The 25,974-nt window shown below is 41.3% G+C and overlaps 1 protein-coding gene across 12 annotated transcripts in view; it reads right to left on the bottom strand.

Annotated features, from left to right (window-relative positions):
* CCDC138 (coiled-coil domain containing 138) overlaps positions 1–25,974 on the bottom strand; it is a 120,957-nt gene that overhangs the window by 87,717 nt on the left and 7,266 nt on the right. For 10 of the 12 annotated variants that reach the window (XM_059721041.1, XM_059721040.1, XM_059721038.1 and 7 more), the window contains 11 exons: positions 25,637–25,772; positions 23,966–24,078; positions 22,481–22,665; positions 18,755–18,913; positions 16,222–16,350; positions 13,962–14,039; positions 13,769–13,879; positions 10,948–11,106; positions 9,458–9,574; positions 5,538–5,730; positions 1,371–1,547 (listed from right to left, as the gene is read on the bottom strand). In XM_059721041.1, the coding sequence (XP_059577024.1) occupies positions 1,371–1,547; positions 5,538–5,730; positions 9,458–9,574; positions 10,948–11,106; positions 13,769–13,879; positions 13,962–14,039; positions 16,222–16,350; positions 18,755–18,913; positions 22,481–22,665; positions 23,966–24,078; positions 25,637–25,772 (1,557 nt within the window). The remainder of the gene's footprint in view (positions 1–1,370; positions 1,548–5,537; positions 5,731–9,457; positions 9,575–10,947; positions 11,107–13,768; positions 13,880–13,961; positions 14,040–16,221; positions 16,351–18,754; positions 18,914–22,480; positions 22,666–23,965; positions 24,079–25,636; positions 25,773–25,974) is intronic. The other 2 variants (XM_059721045.1, XM_059721035.1) reach the window with 2 other exon arrangements.

Genomic DNA, 25,974 nt, shown 5'->3' with positions numbered 1-25,974 from the left:
TGACCTTTATGGCTGGCAAAGTGGTGCTGAAGACAACTCTGATTTTAACACCTTGCTCCACCTCCAAAAATGAAAGTAGAAGGGAAAAAAAATCAGGAAAAAACAGCAAGAGGAAAGAAATACAGTAAGAACCACAAAAATCCTAAAACAAGGGGACAGGAAGGACTGGGTCAGGAAGGAAGCTGCCAAAGATTTTGTTTTGGCTCAGCAGGGCAGGATGTGTGTATGGAGGGGACAGGATACTGAGACAGAAAGAGAGAATTCAGTGTCAACATAAACCAAAACCTCTTCATTCAGCTCTACATTTCTTTAGCCCCTTGTTGAGCTCAACAGTTCTGCTCCTACTCCCTCCTGTTTCCGAAAGTCTCTTCCTCTTAGAGTTTGCCACTGCCCCACAGAGCCAGCAGATAGCTCCAGCCAATTTTTTTTTCCATATGCCAAATATGAAAATGTCTTCATCAGTTCCCTCCTTACCCTGGGTCACACTGCAGGAATCTTCCAATTTTCTGAAGGTTTATCATCCTCTGACCAAACTTCTTTATATATGTGACACTGCATTTTATTCAAGGATCACACGACTTCTAAATTATCATCTGATCCCTTTCCAGAAAACTTATCATCGCTTGGGAAACCAGCTTCAGTGCGACAAAGGCAAGACTGAGCCACAATCCTCTTAAAGGACCAAAAGTGAAGTGGTTTCAAGGCACTTAGGAAAGATATTTTCCAAGGAAAAGAGAAAGAACAACTTCATAAAGTTAGCTACTCACTCAAATTCTAAAAGTTCACATATCAAGGATTTTGCATTTTTCATGTTTCCATCTACCAGAGACACAACTGGGCACTTTGGCAGCTGGGCTGCCACTGGCAGTAGCTGTTATTTTTGTGCCTCCCCACACCCAATCTGCCCTGAGGCTTATGCCCTGTTTGTCTCCTGCCCCCTACTTTTAGTACTAATACCAAATGATCTTTCTGGCAAAGACTGACTCCAGAGAAATGTGCTCATTATTAGGTGCAATTATGCAGAACACTAGAATAAACTAGTTGTGTAACAAACAAAAAATCCTGGATAAATCAGAAAACAAGATGTAAGGATGTAAAAAAAAAAAAAACAAACAAAAAAACCCAAAACAATCCCAATGTCAAGTACGTAAAGGAGCAACTGACATACAACAACTGACATACAGCTAGGGAACATATTTTCAAACTTCTTATAACTCGACAACAAGAATGATAATTTACTATGAAGTATGAGTTTATCTAATATATATTACATTTGGAAAAACTGTTATATTCCACTTGAATTAAAATTTGCATTGCTTTTGCATTTTTCTTATTTTGTATCTTTAATGTTTAAAATTTAGCAAATTTACCAGATTCCATTGTCATCTGAAGTAAGGCATCAAGGGCATTGCTAAGCAGACCTCTACTGGATATTTTTAAGTGACTTAATATGACAGGCACAGATTGGTACTCCAAAAATATGGTCTTCCCTTCATCTGTCTTCAAATCCATGCAAAGGGAATCAAATGCCTGAGCCAGGTAATCAGCTGAAAGACACCAGAACATAAACACAAGTTATGCAAAATTCCATATAAAAAGATACCGTGAAATTAAATAATGCTACAGATGTAAAATTGTAACAAAATTAGAGTACCAAGATATTACATTTTAAATGGTTAAATCCCTATTTTATGTTTTCTTATTCATGTATTTTTAACTGACAATTTGCTGTATCTCTGTTCAAATTAGGGGATGAAGAAGTTGAGGGCACCCATCAAATTTAAAAACCCTAACTTACAAAAGTAAACCTTTCTAATTTTGCTCAAGAAACAAATCACTGGCTTGAGGATATGTTCTCCTCAACACTTATGAGACCTCCATAATGACCTCAGAGATGAAGAAGCTGAGTATTTATAATATAGAGAGGAAGTCTACAAGTACTCCATTCCCCTTCACCTACCTAAGGATTGAAAATAAATTCATTTTCTTCATAGTTTCAATGTATAAGTGAATTATTGTTCTGCAGTACAGTGGCCATAAACAGTTACAAGCTGTGGGCTGGAACAACCTAGCTCCAGGCCAACACAGGCTCCCTCCATCAGGGGGTTTCTACTTCCCAGTCCCCAGCTGCAGCATGGGCCCAGCTTCCAGCCAGTGGGCAACTGAGCCAGGGGTAGGCAGCTGGAAGCTGTGTCTGCACTACCACCACTTCTTCCCACCCTTCTGCCCCCGGCTGTGGCACGGGCACAGCTCCCCACCAGCTAGAAGCTATGCCCATGCCACAGTTAGGGGGAGAAGGGAAGAAAGAAGCAATGGTAGGTAATGTAGTCACAGGCAAAGCCCTCCAGGGTCCATAGAACCTAATTAGTGGCTCTAGAGGCTGGATCCAACCCAGAGGCTTTATGCTTCTGACCCGTATTATAGCATACTAAAATGTACAAGGAATTCAGATTCAAGGTTAAACAATAAACTCCTTTAGACTAACTATGCCAGAAGAAGGGTGACTGTGCCCGAAAGCTTGCCAAGAACTTTTTTCCAACCACTCAGTTGGTCTAATAAAAGATATATCACATCTACTCAAAGAACCTTGCCTGCCTTTAAGTGCCTTAAGTAATCACAGTTGCTGTATTTCAGATCCATTCAAGTTGTTCTCAGTTTTAGGGATACTAACACTCGGTATTAGTGAGAATTCATAAAATGGAAAAATGTTTGCAGTAGAAAAGCTTTAGTTATAGTGCCACCTACTGGATTTAAGACACTTTAGAAGAAACACAACACATTTCTTACTGAACATCTCATCTGACGGATAGCAAAAAAACTAGTGCTTTCCCGTGAGAGAGTAATCACAATTTAAATAGAAGGCCTGTGCAAACAGGGAAGTATTCGATTCAGATCTGGATTTGGAGGACAGCAATTTGAATCACCGAATCCTGGCAGAGCCCCCACATGCTGCCCCTGCTCCCCAATCACCCTCCTCCCCGCCACTCGGCCCCACCCGATGGCCCCCCGGCCCAGCCCCAGCAGTCCGGAAACAAACAAAAAACTGCACTTACCAGCAGTAGCAGTGGCTGTGGGAGTTCTGGGGCCACGTGGCAGAGCCTCCTGTCTGTGCAGTCCCTGCTCCCCCATTTCCCCCAGCTGGGGCCGCTGGGGCTGAGCAGTACCAAGCTCCGGCTGATGCGTGGAGCCACCCCAGCTCCCAAACAGTGTGTGGCACCCTGCTGAGTCAGGCTGCACCCACGCCATGGGGCAGCTGCCACACGTTTGCCAGGCGGGGGGGGAGGGGGGAATCCCTGCTGACCTCCCCTGTCCCACACTGCATGCGGAGGCTCTGCTATGAGCCGTCAGAGGCCCCAATCGCTGCTGTTGCAACCAGTGAGTGCAGGGCTTTTTTTCTTTTTTTAAAGTGACAGGACCAGGCTGGGGCCGGGCAGGGGATGGATCTGGGCAGGGCAGCCGTGGGGGCTTCTCCCGTGGCTTCCCTACCCAGAGAGAAGCAGGCACAGCCAGAGGACCTGCAGGAGAACCTACAGCTGCCCAGCTGTGCCTCCCTCTCCCCAGCCAATCCAAACCTCCAAACCTTTTCCAAACTGATTTGGAGGCTTTGGATTCGATTCAGACTTTTTTGGCCCAAATCTCCTCTGAATCGAATTGGTAACCAAAGCTTCACACAACCCTAGTAAATACTGTAATACTTTGCTGATATTTTGGTAGAACATATCTTACAATATGATAGTAAAAAAGCAAAATGCTATGAAATGGCTTTTATGGTTAGACTGATACAATCATTTTTGTAACAGGTATTTATTTATTCTCAGTAGGGGTCTCCAGAAATATAAATCCCAGTTTAAAAGCACTTATTACATTTGAAATATAGTGAGATTGCTTCCTTCCATTAATGAGAATAATGTAGTTCTTAAAAAAATCATAAAACCAAACCCATACAATATACATCTTCATAGCAGGGAAACCTTCTATGTACAAAAGTATGGGTAAAATCTCCAGGGTTTTTAAATCTTTGACCTCCCTTCCAGGACTACTAATCAACATGTCAAGAGAGACTATAGTTTATAATGTAGATTTTATCCCACTAGAACTAATCTAGAATTGGTTAGAAATATTTTAACATGTTTCATGCAAGCCCAATAAGTGTCTAAGTAGACAGTGAACAAAAAGCTGACTTTCTGCAATGGATTTATACTGGCAGGCTGAAGGCAAAGTTCTCTGTACCCCACTATGAATTTTCCAAATTATGTAGTTCCTTATCTTTCTGTTTTACAAAACATTTCTCTGACCCATTAAAAAAAAGTGTAAAAATAAAACCTGTTCTTGCTTTTGGAAACTCCTGATTCGGAGACAACATAGCCCTCACAAATAGCTGTAGGGATGCAGCAGCTATTCTTTATGCCTGCTCCTAACAGCATGGGCCCAGAAGTGCCCCTGAGCCTCTAGTGTACAGGAAAAGAACTAAAAAATGACACTAATAATCACTATGCAACTTCCTGAAAGATCAGTCACCCTGCTTTTCACAATGTGATCTCCACAGATTCTTCTGTTCTTCATGAACAGAAAATCAGATTCTTTTTAACTACCAGTCTTTACTGAAGCCACTCTTCTGTCCCCACCTACCTAATGTTGTACAGGACATACCAGGCACAACTATTCCTCAGGTTCTTCACAAACACAGAATTCAGTTTTTATGGGGCTCTACAGTAAAATGGAAACTTTAATACTACTGACTATTAAGCTAACTTAAAATCATACAACATTCAAAAGAAGCATCCACTGTTGAGGGTTCCATCTCAAAACTACATATAACAAGGATCCGAGGGAATGGTTGGGCCCACCCTGCTCTTTATGTCCTTAAATGGAAAGAAATGAGTTGCAATAGCACATAGGGAAAAAGACAAAAGATCCAAATACTATCCCCAATTTTTTAAATATCACATGCAAGAAACAAAGACTGGGATCTGCGTGAACAATCACTCAAAGAACTGGCATGTTCACACTCCATCCAAGTGCATAATGTTTTAATTTGAGTACTGGTGACTTACTGCAGCAATGGAGATGGGAAAGTGTGGGGCAAGACAGAAGATAGCTAAGATATGTACTGCAATGGCACAGATACCAGCCTAGGTTTCAGCTCTGCTTAACTGGTAGAGTTATCAGTTTCATGACATATCTTCTGTCCTAATTCAATTTCTCTAGCAATTATTCTCCTTTTCAGGAGGTCACCTATAAAACTATCCAGGTCTACTACACAGGTATGTCAGACCGACAGGATCAAGAGCACTGCAACTGCCCACCCTTCTCAGGGCGCGTACAAAAAAACAGAACAGAATACTCAAACACTCCTGGCCTGAAAAGGAAATATGACAACTTTCTAAAAAGTAGCAGGTTTTACACTACCTATTTCATTTTAGAAGACAGTATCAACTGATACCATCGTAATATAAAGCAGGTGATAGGTTTTATATCTTGATTTTTTCCAGAAACAGGCTGCTTCTTAAGCATAGTAAAGGCATTTCAGAACCTACCTTGTGTTACTGTTTTGAGTACTATTAAAGTTGACACAAATCTCAAAGGCAAAATGGAACTCTTAAAGAAAGCAGCTGACTTTGGCTTATTGTCAGTAGGTTGTTCAGAAGAACTATGCTGATTTCCCTTACTTATTATTCCTCTGAATACATCTTCACCAAGTCTCCTCATTGTTGATGTCATAGTTGCATGCTGTTAAACAATATACCCATTGTAAAATATTTAAACAATTGAAGATGTTCTTTAAAATATTCTATTTATAAATAATATTCTATTTATTTGTGTTCCCTTGTAACATGTAAACAGGTAATGGTAAATCAAGTATTAAAATTCAGGTTAGCTAGTCAGGGTTTGAATTATGGGGGAGCTCAGTGGGGCTGAGCCTCCCCATAAGAGACTAAGCAGCTCAGGCAGTGGCTCCTTCTGGCTTCCAGCTGCCACCATCGCAGACCCCGCACAAGAGTCAGAGTGTAATCGGGACCATGTAGCTAGTGTTAAAATAATTTTGAGGTACAAATAAGATTACAAAATTAAGAAAATTCTAAGCCCAGACTGCAACCCCATGGCAGTCTTCAAATCATCCTGCTTTGATTATCAGCTGTGGCAGAAGGCAAGGCAGGGTGACACTTGTTCAGAGAAGCATGAGCTCTTATAGGCTACAGACTACTTTAATAAAAAAAGACTACTAGACTACTTCATCAGATGCTATACATAGCCTTGCAGAAAGCAGGAGTACTAAATAGAAGAGAATAAAGTTATTGAAATACAACCCATATCATCATTGGACCCAACCACATGTATCATAACATCCTGGGGTTCATGAAGCTGCTCCTGTACCAATGATATATGTGCTATCACCATCTCACAGTGGTGTCTACCTTGGATACATGGGGCCATCCCTACATGAAAGAATGAAGCGACACTAATCTGCTATCATTTCCAGGAAGACACAAAAGCCCATGGCATAACACTTTATTCCATCACTGACCTCAGAGTACCTGTTCTTAAACAACTTGAATGCACACTTGCAAATGAAAAAATAATCTATAGCTTGAATTGCATTAATTATGGTCTCAACAGAGACTTTGCAGTCTTATCCCATTACCTGAACTGCCTTCTATAACCCCCGTGTTCCTCAGGCTATGGACAGAACTTACACATAAACTGATTTAAGTGATTGGAAACTGGTTTAAACCTGTAACAGAACAGAAGTTCAGTGCATATAAACCACTTTTCAAAATGACCAAAACCGATTTAAGATAAACCTGGTTGGATGTAGTATCAGACTCAACTGATTTAGGTCAAACTTGAAAGGGGAAGGGGAATTTCAAACTTGAAATTTCCTGCAGCTCCCCAGGCCTGCCTGGGCTGGGGAACTCAGGCTGGGGGAAACTTCCTGAGGGAAGGCTCCCCCAAGGTGGGCTAGCACCTGGACAGTGGGCTCCTGACCCCCCTGTGGAGGGACAGCAAGGGCCTGGGGACACTTGGCTGGGCTGGCAATGGCCAGCAGGCTGGGAGATGTGCTCTAGCGCTCCATGTCTTCTTGCCTAGGTCAGACCTCCCCCTGCCTTTCCCAATTAAAAACTGTCAGTTCAGTTGGTTACTGGTTCAACCTACGCAGCTTAGAGGAAGCTGCCTAATTTGAATCAATTCAGCCTCAAGCTTTATTATTGTCTGTACTTAGCCTCAATGGTTTATCTGCTTTGTTTATCCCTTTTGATCTCTTCAATCCGCATTTGCCTCTCAACAGTGTCCTTTCTTTCCTCCCCACTTCCCTGTCCTTTGTATTTAAATAATTTTGTTCTTTTCTACCCTCTATCCCTGCTCTCTGCAAGACCATTCATAGTATCTGATGATGTAAGCTGTAGCCTACAAAAGTTCATGCCTCTCTGAATGAAACAGTCTGCAAGGTGCCTTGCCTTCTGCCTATCTGGTTTTGTAATATAAAGTTGATCGTTGTTCTGTGAAATCTGGTAGAAAATATTTGCATCTTCCTCTCAACCTGTCTTGAACTGGAGAAAGAATGTGCCTTCCTTACCATAAATCTTTAATAAGATCCAAACAAAAAGAAACAGAGATACCCATAAAATATATTTTTTTACTTTCATCAACATTTATTCAATAAAACTCCAAATCTGCAAAGACTATGTATGTACTTCTGTTTACGTACACTAAGCAGTCTCAATGAAATGAGCAAGACTTCAAGCACCGAGTTAAGCATGGGCATCAGGACCTAAACAGGAGCCCCATCTATGCTTCTTTAAGTAAGCTTCTAGGAGAACTTCCATTATGAACTTCATAGTTTCACAGTACGTAGGGTTGGAAGGGACCTGAGCAGATCATCAAGCCTGACCCCCTCCCATGGGCAGGAAAGAATGCTGGGGTCAAATGACCCCAGCAAGGTGTCTATCTAGCCTCCTTTTGAAGACCCCCAGGGTAGGAGCAAGCACCACTCCCCTTGGAATTTGGGTCCAGATCCTAGCCGCTCTGACTGTGAAGTAGTGCCTCCTGATATCTAGTCTGAATCTACTCTCTGTCAACTTATGGCCGTTATTCCTTGTTACTCCCAGTAGTGCTCGGGGGAACAGGGACTCCCCCATTGCCTACTGGTCCCCCTTGGCAAGTTTATAGATGGCTACCAGATCCCCTCTCAGCCTTCTCTTGTGGAGACTGAACAGGTTTAGGTCTTGTAGCCGCCCCTCATAGGGTCTGCCCTGCTGCCCCCTGATCATGCGAGTGGCCCTCCTGTGGACCCTCTCGATGTTGTCCACATCCCTCCTGAAGTGCAGTGCCCAGAACTGGACACAGTACTCCAACTGACCAGTGTCATATAGAGGGGGACGATCACCTCCTTGGACCTGCTCGTGATGCATCTGTGAATGCATAACAGAGTGAGGTTAGCCTTCCTGACTATATCCCCACATTGGCGGCCCATGTTCATCTTGCAGTCTATAATGACTCCAAGATCCTTTTCTGCCTCTGTGCTGACAAGAAGGGAGTTCCCCAGCCTGTACGTATGCTGCTGGTTCTTCCTCCCCAGGTGCAGTACCCTGCACTTGTGAGTATTGAATCCCATCTTATTCTCATCTGCCCACCCCTGTAACCTGTCCAGATCCAATTGCGGCCTGTCCCTCCCTTCTAGTGTGCCCACTTCTCCCCACATCTGTGTCATCTGCGAATTTGAACAAGGTGCTGTTCACCCTGTCTAAGTCACTGAACTTGACAAAATGCTTCAAGAGGATCTTTTAAGACCATTTTCTTTTTAGTACAAAATAATTTAATCTTTAACTGCCTTTTGAATTCTAAATAATGTTAATTTTTCACTTTTTTGCTTGCAATATTGAGAATGCCATATAATACCCATTGCGCTTCTATTATGCAACTACTTTCATATTTTTATATACTTTTATATACTTCAGAAATCTACCCTAAGGAACGAAGAAGGGCCTTATAGTTAAGGCACTGAACAGCAGCACTGATGATCTGCATTCCCTTTTCTGCTTTGCTGCATAATTCCTGTACTAGCCTAAACAAATCACAATCTGTATGCCTAAATTAACAACCTAAAAATACAGGTAAAAATACTTCTTTTTCTAGTCAACAAGGATGTTGTGAAGATAAATGTAATAATGTTTGTAGATGGTCACATACTGTTACAATATGAGCCATATAAGTACCAGGGCAGCTTGGGTCTATCCTTGAATATGATATAACAGCAAAACACTTTTTTAATGAGAGACTTATTTTTCTTTCATTTGCTCCTTGCTTGTGACAAATTATTGGGATGTGTACTTTCTAAAGGTTGCAGGATCTTTAATACTATCTTGAAAATTGTCCTTTCATCTAATACTGTAGTATTTGAGCACCTTCTAAAAATGAAATATTAAAGAATTTTCTTGTAAGTAGCTACTCGTCTTACCTGTGTCCCACTGTCTAGCTGCCGTAGAGCCCAGTAAATAAATTTAATCACAGGCCTATGCAGTTGAGGGTTTACAAACGGCATCCACTGAAGTTGCTCGGCAACCATAGGTAGGAGCTAGAAACATTTACAAAAATTTTAAAGAGCATAAATATTGCTAAGTAAACAGCTCATAAAACCCTGTTTTGTAATAATAGGGTATATCTTAGATTATTTTTATTTTTAAAACTGCCTACCAAATAATGTAGTAGAAGTATTAAATTGAAAAACCTTATGGGAACACTTTGTAGCACAGCACCCCAATTAGGAAACACACATTAAAAAATGGTGTTAAATTTTCTCTCTCTCTCTCGTTTTAGGTAGCTGGGTCATAATGCACACGATTACACAACATTAGTTTGAATGTGCTTTGATTTCTCCATGTAACTAGTTCAGTTTCTCTTCATAAAATTTTCAGATATTCCAAATCAGATTCTGGCTGGAATTTATTCAAGGTAGTCTTACTTTTCTTGTTAATATTTTTGATAAGCAATGATTATTTCTTTAAAAAAAACAATGTTTTCAAAAATCAATATTTATTTGCTAAACATTTATTATTTATAAAAACTTGATAGAGCAGGATTTTGAGTATGTGTGGTGCAAAGGAGGGGGGAGTTGGGGTTTTTTGTTTGTTTTGTTTTGTTTTTACAGAAAGACAGAACGGGACTTTTAGCCATTTCTAACTTTTTTTTCCACAGTAACAGCTGTTACTCTTTTGAACACAAAAAGAGATTTACATGTATTCATCAGGAATTAATCTCTTTTATCAGATTTTTATGCTATACTGAAGTTTTGATACCTAATACAATCATATAAAGTTTTACATACAGACAGAGAATATTTGTGGGCACTTAGCCCAAACATATCTATGCTCCATCTCCCTTCCAAGTCCCTTCCATCCCAACTATTCCATTCTACTTCTCCAATCATAAGCGCACATTATGTATAACAGTATTAATTCTGCCAACTATTTTTGTGTTGGACCACTGTCCTGTCTATAACACCAAACTATTCTCTATCAACTCAAGCAATATCCATAACTGATAGTGGTGGGGGAAAATAATTTAGTAAAGGATAATGCAAAGAGGGATTAAGAGGTTGAGAGGCCTAAGTTAAGGTTAAGGTAAACTATTTGATATTCAGATAACTATAAAGCTGCTAGACACTGTTCAAACCTCCAAATGTGTCTGTATTTTTTTATGAAGCCTCTAGAAACAGACCACAGGAAATGCATCCCATTCCTGTTGGGACGAAAACAATTTGAAAAGTCCATCTTATATAAGTACTCTGGAGAAATTAGGATGGGTCACTATGTAAAGATGTCTATGTAGCTATCTTCTATATTTCTACAGCATACTATCCCTTTCTTGGCTAGAGGGAGAAGTAAATCTTACAAACAAACACAATTGCACAACAAAAACAGAAATCCAAACCTTTTAATTTTCTTTTACCTTTGCACACTTCTCTTGTGTGTAATTTTTTTGAGAGGTGCACATCACTTTGTGACTGTCTTCTCGTTCTTCCTCAGCTTTCATTTTACTGAGGTACTGATCTGAGATCCAATCCATAACAACAGTTAACAGGTCATAAACATGCAAATTAAGTGGTACCTGTAACACATCCATAACATTAAATATTTTAGTCTTCAAGTTGACAATGCTTATCTGAAGCATACTGTCCAATATTAAGACCTTTCGATCAGAAGAGACTGATATGTCACAGTATAAAAACAATAGTTTTGAACATTTTGTTAAATATATTTGGAAGGTCTCAAACAAAAGAGCTTATGCCATGCGTAGGCAATCCCTGGCATGGGTGTCAGTGGGACACAGTGTCATGGTAAACACACACAGCAAACTTTAGGTCAGGTCAGCAGAAGCTTGGTTTATTAGAGAATGCATTCTGGACAGACTCATACACAATTGGAGAATTGTGAAGAGGTCTGACCTCGTACAACAGGTAAGGCAAGTTCATATAGAAAATATGACATCATAAGCATAGCTACGATATAACCAATCAGCATTTGCCATGACTCTGTTAGTAAAGCGCATGTCTTATTTTATGATTATGTTAGCAAAAATTTTACTATTTCTTGTCTAACTTGTAACTTAGGGTTCACTTCCCATTTTGGGCTGACTCAGCAGGCTGGTTTGTGATTACTTTTGTGCTAAGCTTTTGTTTTTTACTAGACCAGGGCAGGATGGTCCCAGTCTTGTGTTAGTCTGGCGGTTTTGGGTCATGCCCTTTTGACTTCCTCATAGCCAAGCTGAGTATATGTTTTTTTTATTTATTCTTACATATAATGGAGATTCAACTCCATTTTTCCCTTCTTCCACAACAGGAAGGCATTTTGCTTGGCACATGTGCTTTGGGGTGGATGGCAGGGAAGGGGCTGGGGCTGTACTGTCACAACAAGGATCGGGCCTCATATGGCTTCCCTACAGCCCCTGGCACACCAACATCTTAAACATCAAGGTTGTAAGTGTTCTTGACACTCTGCCCAAAAATGTTGCTGACCCCTGGCTTATGCTATTATTTCTGATGTTTACTGAATAGCACAGTACAGCACATGCATACATATTCTGTAAAAAGACACATAATAACAGATCCTGGGAAAGCATTTTCATACACAAAAATGGATCCGTTTTTATCAGTCTGCTCATAAGAATCAGGAAAGGATATGAAAGACAACTGCAAATTCACAGAAAGTTTGAATGTTGCCACTTTTATTTGGGAAAACTCAGATGCACTAAAAAAAATTCACATCACTTTCTTGTATGGATCTCACAGCTGTTAAAATGTACCTCAGTAACTTCCACTGAACAGTCCAATAATAAATAAATACAGAGGAAAGAAGAAGAAGACATCACAGTATTACACTTACCAATTTTGCCTTCTCCAATATATAAACTCAGTCCCAAAGAATAATATTCTTTTCAGGCTTATCAGGGAAAAAAAATGCTTTCAAGGAAGTTTGTGGCAGCCCTCACCATTCTAATATGATAAAGGGCTTTGTCTGTCTGTTTGTCCGTAACGCCTTTGGGGAACTGTGTATGTGCTGCTTAGAGGGCCGGTGGCAATTGGCTGGGGAGGTTCAGGCTCCTCAGGCAGGGAAGCAGGAGCCCCGCTGCTCTGCAGGAGGCAGGTAGATGGGGAGGGAGGAGGAGCCACTGCTTCCTTGGGTGGAGAGAAGCCCCACTGCTTTGCGAGGGAGGTGGGGGTGGGTGGGCAAGCAAGTGGGGGGAGGGAGCCTCTGCACTAGAGGCTGGAGAAAGAGGTGGCGGTGGCGGAGAGACTGTTTACATGGCCGGCCCTGAAGGGTGAGCAGGGGGTGCCATGTAAACACTCCCTGAAACACTGTGTCATTCATGACAGGCAACTGGCTAGTAGTGAAATATTACAGAATACTAACTAAAGGCCAAAGAGTAACTATCAAGATAGAAAAAAGTACCTTCCAAGATAGAAAAGAAGCTAATCATACTACAATTAATACTGAACACATCTGTATTAATTTTATTTTCTCCTTACTAGAAGCACAATCACCTATGGAAGTTTTCAGAGTTAATCTTCTTGTACACAACATAACTTACTAGTTTTCCTTTTTGGTTAACTATTGCAAAATAGATATAAAGATATTGTGGTATATATTGCAGAAGTATGAAAATACACTGGATGCATCTACATGTGCATGAATGCACCTTTTCTAATGCGAATTAAAATTTAATACCTCCAATGTGAGATACTAAATTAATGTGCATTAGACTGTGCTACTGTTCAGTAGCGCATTTGCATGCCTTTTTAGTGATGCTTAATGCACAGTAGATTATTTTATTGCACATCAGCATAATGTCACTTTTTTATGTGATGCTTTAATGAGGAGTAAAATAGTCTACTGAGCATTAAAGCACACATGTAGATGCACCCACTTAAGTACTTTCCAACCCCAAGACAGTACAACAGAGAAAAGGGGATGAAAGAGAGGACGAGATGATATACAACACAAAAGAAAAAGGTTATTGTGTTGGTGTACTACTTCTTTGTTAAACACTTTTTTTCATCTCTATACGCTAATTTATCTACATTTCAATTCCAGTGCTCTATTGCCTTGAAGACTTTAATCCTTTTCCTTGATGCAAAAAAATAAAATCAGTAAATGAGTTTCACTAGTGTCATGCGGGAAAAGCAAAGGAAATGGATGTTTAAAAAGAAACCAGTATCTAATGACATTTAATAAGACAGAAGGACTTTCTTTCTATTTTGCTCATGCCTTACCTTAGCAATTTTTGATGTTGATACCATTTTTTCCTGCTTGACAGGTTTACTTTGTTGCATTGCTTGAGAAACATCTTTTGACTTCTGTATTATCAAAAACTCATGCTTTCTCTATAAGACAGCATATAAATAAATTACATTTGACTTGTCTATTACAAGAGAAGAAGCAATAAGGAAGATCTTCAAATCTTACTTGTAAATTCTCTAACCGGGCTTGAACTTTTCTTGCTTCAACTTCCAACTTCTTGTTCTGCTCACTCACATCACTTAACTACAAGAGTAAAAAAAATTTTAAAAAATCCATGGATTCAAAATTCATTCTTTTTTATGTAAAGGTTGTTCCAAAATCATTTAATGTGTTTCTAGAATATCAGATTTATTAATCAAAATATCATGGTTACATCCTCTAAATGTGAAAAATTCAAAATCATGGACTTCTTCATAAAATAACCTTACCAGCAAGAGGCTAGCAAGAGCTTGAAGTCTATAATCAATGTGAAGTACAACAATTAGCTATGTTTTGTAAACTGAAAACTCACAATCTAAACACTAGATTTCTATTATACATAGGCACAGCCAAATACTAAAGTCTTATATTTAAAAAATTCCATTTCATTTTGAAGATAACATACAGAGTTATCTTAGTGATTATGCGGTATATAGATACATACATGTTACTGAGTAATGATTAAGGGTATATTTATTACTTTCAAAGCACTACACATATAATTCATTTATCCAAAAACCAACCTCTGTGAAAAAAAGAATCTCTCTGAAATAACACTATTACAGCAAAATGAGCATATGAAAATCTAAGGGCCATGTCTCAAATGTTAAATGCACTTAAAACATGAGCATCCATGTGTCCAAGCAGCAAAACATGCCAAGTTTTCTAGCATCATAGCAAATGTATTACTCTTTGGGCAAGGAGTATCTCTAGATCGTATTAAGTAACACATGCACATCTACCATTAGCTTGCTCCACAGAGATAATATAAGCAATTTTCAGCCCTCCAGCATCCCAGGATACACTACATCCAGCCCCACCCACTCCAAGGGCCTGTCTAGTCACCTACACAAACTCTACTGTTCCCAGGGTGGTATCGAGCCCAAGGCAACCCCCCCACCTGCCTGGAGAGGTGGAGGGGGCAACCCCAGACCACACAGTACCACACCAAGCACCCACTGAAAGCCTCAAGGTTCAGTGAAGCCTGCTGGGAGGCCTGTTCACCAGTCCTCTAGCAGCAGTGTATGAGATGTTTATTTAGGGTTTGAAGTAAACGTTGCCATGCAACTGCTCAAAACAAGTGCAACAAGGCCCTCTATGTAGAGCTACAAAACTATATAGTCCAGTTACTAATACTTATTTTTTCTCAACCTAGTGGTATGAAGCAGAATGAGATTATAAAAATGTTCAATGATCAATCACCAAAAAGTGGAAATGTAAAAAAGCAAATGTACTATTACTTTCCTTCCCCAAATGCTGAAAAAATTCTCTATAGAGTATTTGTGCAAAGACAGCTTGAGGTAGCCAAGTCTCCCACTTGGTAACTCTTATCATTACTCTGCAGGGTAAGCTGAATATAAATCAGCAGTTAGAAGATTTTGCAGCATGCTGTAGCAGCAGACAAAAGAAATTCTGCATCTTCTACCTTCAAATTTAAAATTGTTTGACTAAATGTTAAACTGAACAACAGAAGAAGCAGCATAGGTTATTTACTTTATACTGCCCCATATTTGATAAACCACAGATTTCTGTACTGACAGCACAGACACCCATACTACAGAAGATGTGCTGAAGGAAGTCAATGGATTTGGCAGTTGATAGAAAAACAGTAAGGATAATTACAGAGTGGGTTAAACACTTTAGCTGGATGATAAAATAGTGAAAATATCTGAAGATGAAAATTTGTGTGAATGGAGTACCTGACATACTGAAGTCGAGCTTCAGATTGTCTTCAAATTCATAAAGACAATAGCGGGGAGTCATACCATTACACACAATTTATATTTTCTAAGTTTTCTTTGCAACCACATATGCTAGAAATATATAGAACTGATTATATAATACAGTTTAGCAGCAAAAGGAGAATTCCACAACACCCTGGCATGCACAAGCACCTCCCTATATTATAAATAAGGCTAGAGTTGCATTCTTTCCCTTTCCTTCAGGATTTTATCCCTGAGATGTCCATTTGTTTGAGACGATATTATGACATCTTTTTGCATATGAATGACCTATTGCTAGACCTTCAGAAGAATAACTGCAATTTTTTCAGTATTTGGAAATGATAAAAAAAGGAATCAATTACATTTCAAGTTTTAGGAAAGGAAACAGAAGATTATCTCCATTATCTAAAATTTGCTCAATAGGGCTGAAAATATGACATTTTAGAAACAATTTTAAATTATATTTAGAAAATTCCAAATTGTTCTTGAACTGGTATAAATACCGATCTTGCCTGTTTTCTTAAGGAGTCATTCATTTCCTTCAAAGTGTCAAATGATGATTTGAGCCTCTTGTTTTCTTTAGTCTTCTCTCTCAATGCATCTGACAGCTGTTTAACTTCTGTCTCATATTGCTATAAAAATAAGAACTTTTAAAACATGACTGATGACAGAATACATTAGAAACAACTTCTGATATTAGTATGATTGAAAATAAGTACCATTTAATGTTAACATAGAGGACCTAATTTTCAAAGAGCATATACGCATTTTCTTGGTTTGCCCTAGGGCCCCTGGCCCCAAGCCTGCAGCAGGCAGCCCATCCTCACCGCGTACAAATCTGGGGGGCACATGCCCCCCATGCCTCCCCCAGGGGGCTGTCCCTCCTCTCCACCTTCCCCATGCCCCCTGGATGAGTTGCCTGAGGCTGCATCCCACACTCTGTCCCTGCTGGGCAGCACCTGCCTCTGCCCCACTCCTTCTATCACTGTGAGGGCCTCAATCTGCATGCCCCTCCTCTGCCTCCCACAGACTTATCAGCAGGACACTGCTCTCAATGCTGCCAGGCTGCATTTCTGGCAGCTTGCATGCTATGGCTGCATATATGTATGCGGCATTTAACGGTGACATTATCGGCCCAAAAAAAGCTGATTGGTGGTAATGTTAATCGTCCTGTTATCGGTGCTGATCTGATATGCGACTGAAACTAGAGGTGCACCGATACAATCTCCAATTCTTCTTTCTTACATGTAATCCAGGCTATAGTTAAATCTAATTACAGCAGACCCCCATTTTACCTGTATTCAACTTACCCGTGACTCACGTTTACACCAATTAATATTAACACCCAAGCAGCAAAATACACCAAGCTTTCAAGAGCAATTATCTATGGAGGACCTTCAAGAAGTTTATCAATGAGACAGAGTGTGGCGGAGCACAGGGTGCTCCTGCCACTTGCAACCAGTGGGTTGCGTAGCCCCGGTGTGAGGGGGCGGTAGTGAGAGGCCCCGGTGGGAAGGGGGCCACCGATGAGGAGCCCGAGAGGGGCGGTACATCGAGCCCGGTAAGGCCAGCACAATGATAGGCCTCAAGGGGGCAGGGTCCTGTGGTAGCAGCCCGAAGGGGAGAGTACCCTCGACTGGCCCATGCTGGGGCCAGGACCAAGATGGTCAAAAGGGCCAGGGGCCCACCGCAAGGGACGCCCAAGAGCCAGGGGCCTGGGGTCCCGACTGGCCTTGAGGTGGGCCAGGGCTAGGTAGCCGAAGGTTCCGGGGGAACCACACCCGAGAGGGGAACAAGGCTTCGGGTGGGTGAGGTAGCCCAGATGACGGCGGAGTGGCCGCCTGAGTAGGGAAGACCATAGTGGGGTCTTGCATGGGAGATTCTGGGGCCCAGTGTGGGGCGGGTGAGATGTTGAACACCATGATGCCATCTGCGAGGCTTGGGTTGCGGTATTAGGGGAGGTCGGAGCCGCAGAGCGCCCCTGGGCATCGGGGCAGTCGAAGGGCAGCCTCCCACTTAAGTAACATCCTAATTGAACTCATTATCATCAAAGGCGTGGCGGGTGAGATGAGCGGGCGGTTGCCCAGAGACAGGTGGGCGGGCCATGAAGAGCTCGGCCCTGAGTAGGCCCGCTGTCACGGTGACAGGCGGGCGGGCCACAGAGTTCGGCCCCAGGAGGCGCCACCTGTCACACAGAGTCAAAGGAAAAGAAACATCAAAGAATTTTGGAAGAAATCTAACATCAAGATGGTCATAGACGTCATCAGAGAAGCCTGGAATGATGTTACACAGCAGTGCCTTAATGGTGTCTGGAAAAACATCTGGCCTGCTGTTGTGAATGATTTCCAAGGCTTCGCTGCTGATAAATTGATCAGTGATGCAAGGCACGAGATCGTCGAGATGGCTAAGAGTTTGGGCTTTGAGCAGGTTGATGAGGAAAATGTAGTTGGGGAAAAGCAGCGGAAAAGCTTTACAGGGACAAGCAACGCTGCTTGGTGTAGTCTTCCTTGGACAAGTTCTTCAGGAAGCGGGACAGCATTATCTTGACTCAATCAACCAATGTTTTTGTAATATAATAAATAAAGTATTGGTTGAAAAAGGTTTTATTTTGGTACCTTTGGTGTCATAAATGTGAGGTCTAAGGAACGCAACCCCTCACTTCTCTATTATTTCCTATGGGAAAATTCACCTCGAGTCACGTGAATTCAACATACGCAAAGTTTCTCAGGAATACAATATACGTGTAAGTCGGAAGTCTACTGTATTTTTTCAGAAAAAGGTAATCTTGTTTTCATAATAGAGCAAAAGATAATCCAGAAAACAGACTGTTAAAGACATCTCTTTGAGAAAGCAGATGTCATAACTAAAATACATACCACACATCAATGTTATTTTGTACTGACATAACTTTTAATTTGAAAAAAAAAAAATCACCAAACACTTTACAGAAAAGATAATTTTATACATGACAATAAGCTAAGGATATCTGTATGTAATTTAAATGGCTGGTGCAAAGTAATAAACAGGTTAACATACCTCCTTTATCATTTGAAATTTTGCATGGACTTCTTCCTCAACACCCCTTATCTTAGTCAAACCAGCTTCATGTCTGAAAAGCAATGCTTCTCGTTCAGCTAAAAATTGTTCTCGTTTCTGAAGCTGCAGAGCGTATTCCTGTTGTGCTGAATTTTCTTGCTGTATTAAAAATTGACAATAAAAAAATCTTAAAAAAAAAAAGAAATTAAATTACCCTAATCTGTACTGAAACATGGGTGTTTTCTCCAGAAATAATTTTCAATTATAAATAAAAGTAAGACACTGTATACAAGGTTCACTGAGTAAAGTCTCCCTTTCATGTACAGAAACACAGCACAAAAGATATTATTAGCATCTCAAAAAAGTCTTTCAATGGACTTGGTTATGCTCTGGGGCTACTCAGCACTTTTGAAAATGAGGTCACTTCCACTTAGGTGCTCAAATATTAAGTACCTATATCTAAAAACGTTGGCTATTACTACTAATTGCAATATATTTACATAGTGTCTTTTATCTGAGGCTATCAACCACTTGGAAGAATCTATTATTTCTAAATTGCAGCACAATAGAGATGTGAAGACTCATAGTCCCCTTCCCTGGCCTCTAAGCAGAATGAAATGCTGCATCGTTAAACCAGCTTTTTGTTTTCCAGTGTCTCTTATGCTGTATTATGATACCAGGCAGAAGGAAGAAGCTCCTCACTATGCGAGTTGCCGACTTGTTGAGGTGGGCTTTAAACTCGGTACGTCTGGGGGCTGGGGAAAAGGTTCCACTGCTGTGCACGAATCCTCTAGCTGCAATGACACACAGGAGGGCATTCAAGCTATAGACATCCAGATAAGTACTAAAATCTTGAGAGACAGGCAGCATGACAGAAAACCTGAGGCAACTAGGAAGGAACTTAAGTGTCTTTATTGGAATGCCAAAAGCATGAGAAACAAACAGGAGGGACTGGCACTCCTGGTTGACGAGGAATACGATCTGATTGGGTTGATGGAGACCTGGTAGGATGACACACGATTGGGCAGTGAATATTGAAAGCTATAGGCTTCAGGTCAAGAAGGAGGGAGGAGGTGTGGCCCTCTATGTGAAAGAGCAGTTCCCCTGCCTGCAGGTTATGTTTGACAGCAGGGAAAGGTCCCTTGAGACCCAATGGGTCAGGATACAAAGGGGACCAGGACAGGGAGACCTGATGGTGGGAGTCTACTATAGGCCTCCCTCCCAAGAGGAGGTGTGTGATTAGGCATTCTCCAGAGAGCTTATTGAAGCAGCTCGCACTAGAGACATGATTGTCATGGGTGACTTCAAGTACCCTGACATCTTTTGGGAGGACCATTTGGCCACTAGGTCAGCCAACTTCTTGGCAACAACAGACAATCTGTTTCTGAAAGGTCACTCTGGATTTGGTGCTTACCAAGGGGGAGGACATCATAGGTGACCTGAGAATTGGTGGTACTCTGGGCAACAGTGATCATGACCTGATAAGGTTCACCATTCACTGTAAGACTGGGAAATCAGTCAGCAGAGCAGAAGTCCTAGATTTCAGGAAGGCAGATTTTGGCAGGCTAAAGAGGCTGGTTGGAGAGGCCCTCTGCAACCAGCAACTGGAAGATTTTGGAGTCCAGGAACAGTGGTGCTTCCTTAAGGAGGCAATTCTCACAGCTCAAAAACAAGCCATCCACATGCAGACAAAAAGCAGGAAAGGAGCCAAGAGACCCACTTGGCTCAACCATATTAGGGAGCTATTGAAAAAGAAAAAAGCAGCATATCAGGAATGGAATGGAAATCAAGCTGGCAACCGGCATAAAAGACAACAAAAAGTCCTTTTACAGATACATATGGAGCAAGAAAAAATTGGGATCCACTGTGAGACCTCTACTGAATAATCAGGTGCAGCCCATAGTGAATCCCCAAGAAAAGGCAGAAGTACTAAAAACATACTTCACCTCGGTATTCCTGAAATCAAATGGGAGCTGTTCAACTGACCAGAGGCCCACGGAATATGAGGAAGACAAGAGGTTATGTGAAATCAGTCCTGAACAGGTGAGGGATCTCCTACAACATTTGCACGCTTTGAAGTCTGCTGGGCCAGACAACCTGCACCCGAGAGTCCTGAAAGAACTGACTGAGCTTATAGCAGCACCATTGGCCAAGCTGTTTGAAGAATCATGGAACTATGGAGTGATCCTGGATGACTGGAAGAGGGCCAATGTGGTGCCCATCTTTAAGAAAGAGAAGAGGGATGACCCAGCAAACTACAGACCAGTCACCCTGACTTCAGCCCTAGGTAAAATCTTAAAAAAAATTGTTGAGGAGGCCATCAATCACAAGCTGGTAACTGAAGGGGTGTTACGATATGACCAGCATGGCTTTGTCGAGGGTAGATCACGCCTAACTTGGTGTCCTTCTATGACCAGGTAACTGCCATCTGGGCGAGGGATATGAGGTTGACATCATTTATTTAGACTTCAGTAAAGCCTTTGATTTTTTCCCACAGGATTCTCTCAAACAAACTGGAGGGTACTGGGCTGGACCAGTCTGCAGTGAGATAGGTGGACAACTGGCTTAGAGGCCGCTCCCAGAGAGTTGTAACCGATGGGATGGCCCCATCCTGGAGGCCCAGCTCCAGTGGTGTCCCCCATGGATCAATGCTTGGACCTGTGCTCTTTAATATATTTATTAATGACTTGGATGAGGGGGTGGAAAGCTCAATTATTAAGTTTGCGGACGATATCAAGCTATGGGGAAATTCAGGCACATGAGAGGATAGGGCAAAGATTCAGGATGACCTTGAGAGACTGGATTCATGGGCGAAACAAAATCAGATGAGGTTTAACAAGGAGAAGTGCAAGGTACTTCACCTGTGTAGGAAGAACCCTCACCATAACTACACGATGGGTGGCAGTCCACTGGCTGGCTCAGAATCTGAATGAGACCTGGGGGTTACGATCCACCAGAAGATGAGCATGAGCCAACAGTGCAATGAGGTCGCCAGAAAAGCAAATATAACTCTGGCATGCATCAGTCGATGTGTGGTCAAGAGATTCAGGGAGGTACTCCTCCCTCTCTATTTAGCATTGGTGAGGCCTCAGCTGGAATACTGTGCCCAGTTCTGGGCACCACACTTCAAGAAGGATGTGGATAAACTCAAGAGGGTACAAAGAAGGACCACCCATATGGTTCAGAGCTTGGTGGGTAGGCCCTGAGGACAGACTTTGGGATCTGAGCCTGTTCAGTCTGAGTAAGAGAAGGCTAAGAGGTGACTTGATAGCCTCCTACAAGTACATCAAGAACTAGGGGAGCAACTCTTCAAGAAAGCACCTCAAGAGAGGATGAGGACCAACGGGCATAAACTAATAGAAGGTAAATACAGGCTAGACATAAGAAAAAACTTTTTCTCTGTACGGGTCACCGGAATCTAAAACACACTCTCAGCAGAGGTGGTGCAGTCACCCTCCTTGGAGGTGTTCAAGATGAGGCTGGACAGGCACCTTGTCAAGACTGTCTGAGCCCAATAACTTCCTGCCCATGGCAGAGGTCCGGACTTGATGATCTTACAGGTCCCTTCCGGTTCTATGGTTCTATGATTCAGTGATATTAAAAAAAATCAGAGATTTAATCAAACTGATGGGGTGGATGACACTGACAAATTTTTGTAGTCTTCATCAACTGCAAGTTCCTTAGAAAAGGCAGCTAGTAAACTCTTAAGTCATTTCCAGTTCGTACCTGGAGTTTTTGATGTATAACAAATAACTCCTCATAAATCTGTTTGATATGAGATGGTATCAAGCTCTGACCACTCAATGCTTTAGTCTCTGGCCTGCTCCGAGTCTTCCTTCCTAGATCACTGCTGGTATTGTAATCACTACCTGTGACTGTATTTGCTGCCAAATTAGATGGTAAGGTGACATCTAAGAAACAAATAAACATAACAAACCATTTTATATAAAAAGTAAGCCTGGTAATTTAGACTAGTAAACTAAATGAGTAATTACTGGTACATGAAAAATGGAAACATTTTTTAGGCTTTGTAATTGGACATTGCTGTACCAGGTACCAACATGAAAAGTTAACCTCAATATGTCCTGATGTATTCATGCAACAAATACTCATTGAAAACCTTTACACTTTATTTCCAGCTATTCGTTTTGATTATCGTTCATCATTAGTTTTCTGACCAGTGTAATTTAATAAAACTATACCTTCTAGTTTTAAAAAAACAGATTCTAATCCACCTCTAGGATACCCAAATGGCTGTACAAGTGGTAGGTGAAGGTAGTCCGCTAGCTCCCCCTTACTTGGCAAACTCAAAGCCAGATGAACAGCAGTCCTGCATGAGAACCTGCCAAGTGTGTGGGAGCCAATAGCTGCTGTACAAGTGGTACTGCTGGGGCCTGGCTTTGAGCTTGCCAAGATGGGGGAGCCTACTGGCTCCCCGCATTTGAGTTGCACCATGCCTGGCTTTCAATTTTTCAGTGCATGTGGAGACTGGGATAACAATCCTGGGCTCCATATGCACTGGCAAGTTGAAAGGGCACTTCTGACTGTGCCAGTAGGACACGATTAATATCTGATCCCCAATCCATAAAATCACGCTTCCTGCTATGCAAGTGTGGCATGGCAAGATTCTTGGGATCCAGGATTAAATCCCAAGGCAACATTAAATTAATGTCTTCCAGGGGCCCTAGGGCCAACTGGAACACTTCATAGTTATATTTTTCTGGGAAAGTATAGTAATTACAGCTTCTTCTCCAAGTACTTGGATTTTTACTTTGTTTTGTTTTCTTACCCAGTGACAGATCACCCTGTCATATGGACCACCTGTTCTTAAAAGTGAAATGAAGTTGGTCTAATAAAAGATACCAGATTCACCCAAAGAACCTTGTCTGCCATATTACCATGGCTTTCATTTTATCTGATTGTGGACTAACAATATGCAGTAACTGAAAATACTTTCCAGAAGACTTTAAAAAACGGCTATTATTTGTATGTAAATTATAAAGCATGACTGGATCTGCTGAAATAGTTTAAGGACTAAGTGCAGTTATATAAAATATTATCAACCAAAATTGAAATAGATTTTCTCAGTTACAGTTTTTATGAACTGTAAAAAATAAATATTAATTGGATTCCCTGGGAACTCTAAATCAAGCTTTGATTTTTCATAAAAATAAGAGTTATGAGACAATAATGATTAATATTTTGTTTTACCTGTTTCTGTGTGCATGGCTGTATTTTTAATTATATAATTTCCATAAACATTTACAATATCCTCTTCTTCTAGCTGACTTGAATCATGAAGATAATTTACCTCATCATCAAAGCTAAGAAATATAAATCAGTGATAGTAATTTGAAGTTATTCAGTGCCATTGTAAACTATTATGCATGCAATTTAAAGAAGACTTGCACAGAAATACAAATGTTTCTTAATTTAACTTATCTACATTTTACTGAATACAAATAGACAACATTAAGTAATTTCCAAAGTAATTTAAAATCTCTTCAGGATGAAAGGCATTGTTATCCATCAGATTTTAAATACTAGCAAAAAAAATGGGGCTGATCACTTCACAAAAGAAGTGCTATAGATTCATAGAAGTAGGGTTGGAGGGGACCTGAGGAGATCATCCAATCCAACCCCCTGTCCTGGGCAGGAATGAATACAGGGCTCTTATGACCCCTACTAAAGTTAAGCTCAAATGACCCCAGCTAGGTAATCAAGCCTCCTTTTAAAGACCCCTAAGGTAGGAGCTAGCACAGGAGCAGGCAATTATTTTGGGCACAGGGACACTTACTGAATTGCAGCAAGCCATCGAGGGCTGCATGACAGGCAGCCCAGCGCAGATTAATATTAATTTTCTAAATTTTTTAGGGGCCCTTGGGCCAGATAGAATGACCTGGCGGGCCGCATCTGGCCCCTGGGCCGCATTTTGCCCACCCCTGAGCTAGCACCATTTCCCTTGGAAGCTGGTTCCAGATCCTGGATGCCCTGACTGTGAAGTAGTGCCTCCTGATGACTAGCCTGAACCTACTCTCAATCAACTTGTTGCTGTTATTCCTTGTTACTCCAGGAGGCACTCGGGGGAACAGGGTCTCACCCACTCCTCTCTGGTCCCCCCTGGTAAGTTTACAGATGGCCACCAGATCCCCTCTCAGCCTTCTCTTGTGAAGACTGAACAGGTTCAGGTCCTGTAGCCTCTCCTTGTAGGGCCTACCCTGCTGCCCCCCGATCATGCAATTGGCCCTCCTCTGGACCCTCTCGATGCTGGCCTTTCAACTTGCCAGTGCATATGGAGCCCAGGACTGTTATCCCAGTCTCTACATGCACTGAAAAATGCCAGGTATAGATAAGTACATTTTTTATTTTTAATCTTCACTTGCATGGGAAAATTAATGCAGACTAAAACACATTTCCTGCCTGTCCCCTCCCTCCACCCCCTAAAACAGGGTACCCAGAGAAGAAACTTTAGGAAGCAATATGCTTCTTTACCCTTTGGCATAAAAAGGTTTTAAAATGATCTCTTTGGAATCTTCAGAAACCAACTTCTTTCTAAAGATATTTCAGACAATCCTGTCAATTTGAGCTGTTTCTCCTTTTTTGTTCCCATCCTCTTTTTATAGTATAATCCCCACATCCCATTAGCTGATTCCAACACATACACATGGTTCTTAATTCTACAAAATCATTACTGAACAAAGTAACAGGAGGCCCGAAAAAGCTGCTGAACTGAGTACACAGTACTGTAATATACTACTGGATCAGACTGAACATGCTATCCAACCTATTAAGGGCTTTCCTAAATTTGGGGGGGGAGGGGGAGGCAGGGGAGGAGGATAAGCAGTATAAGAAGAGTTGAGCAGAGGAGGTAACAATTCTTACCAATCCAAGTTTTTAAACCTCTTACACAAATCGTCGAAAGGTTTGGTGTAGTACTTTCTTCCTATTTGAGCAGATTTTGATTGTGAAGTATTTATGGACAAAGAAACTGTATTATCCAACAAGCTGTCCAGGTTACCTATAAATAAATCATATTATTAAATACTTGATTTTGCAGCTGAAAAGCACATTAAACCAGCATGGATCCATCATGGTTTAATATAATTTTTACCATATGAGCAATACCATTTAAGAAAGCAAAATCCTGGATTATATTAGCAGGGGTTTGGGTTGTAGCCGTGTTGGTCTAAGGACATAGGCAGACAAGTTTCCTTGGGTGA

Source organism: Alligator mississippiensis, chromosome 1, assembly GCF_030867095.1.
Source record: "Alligator mississippiensis isolate rAllMis1 chromosome 1, rAllMis1, whole genome shotgun sequence".
Lineage (NCBI taxonomy): Eukaryota > Metazoa > Chordata > Crocodylia > Alligatoridae > Alligator > Alligator mississippiensis.
Note: the sequence above shows the minus strand (reverse complement) of the source record. Positions and strands in the feature narration are given on the sequence as shown.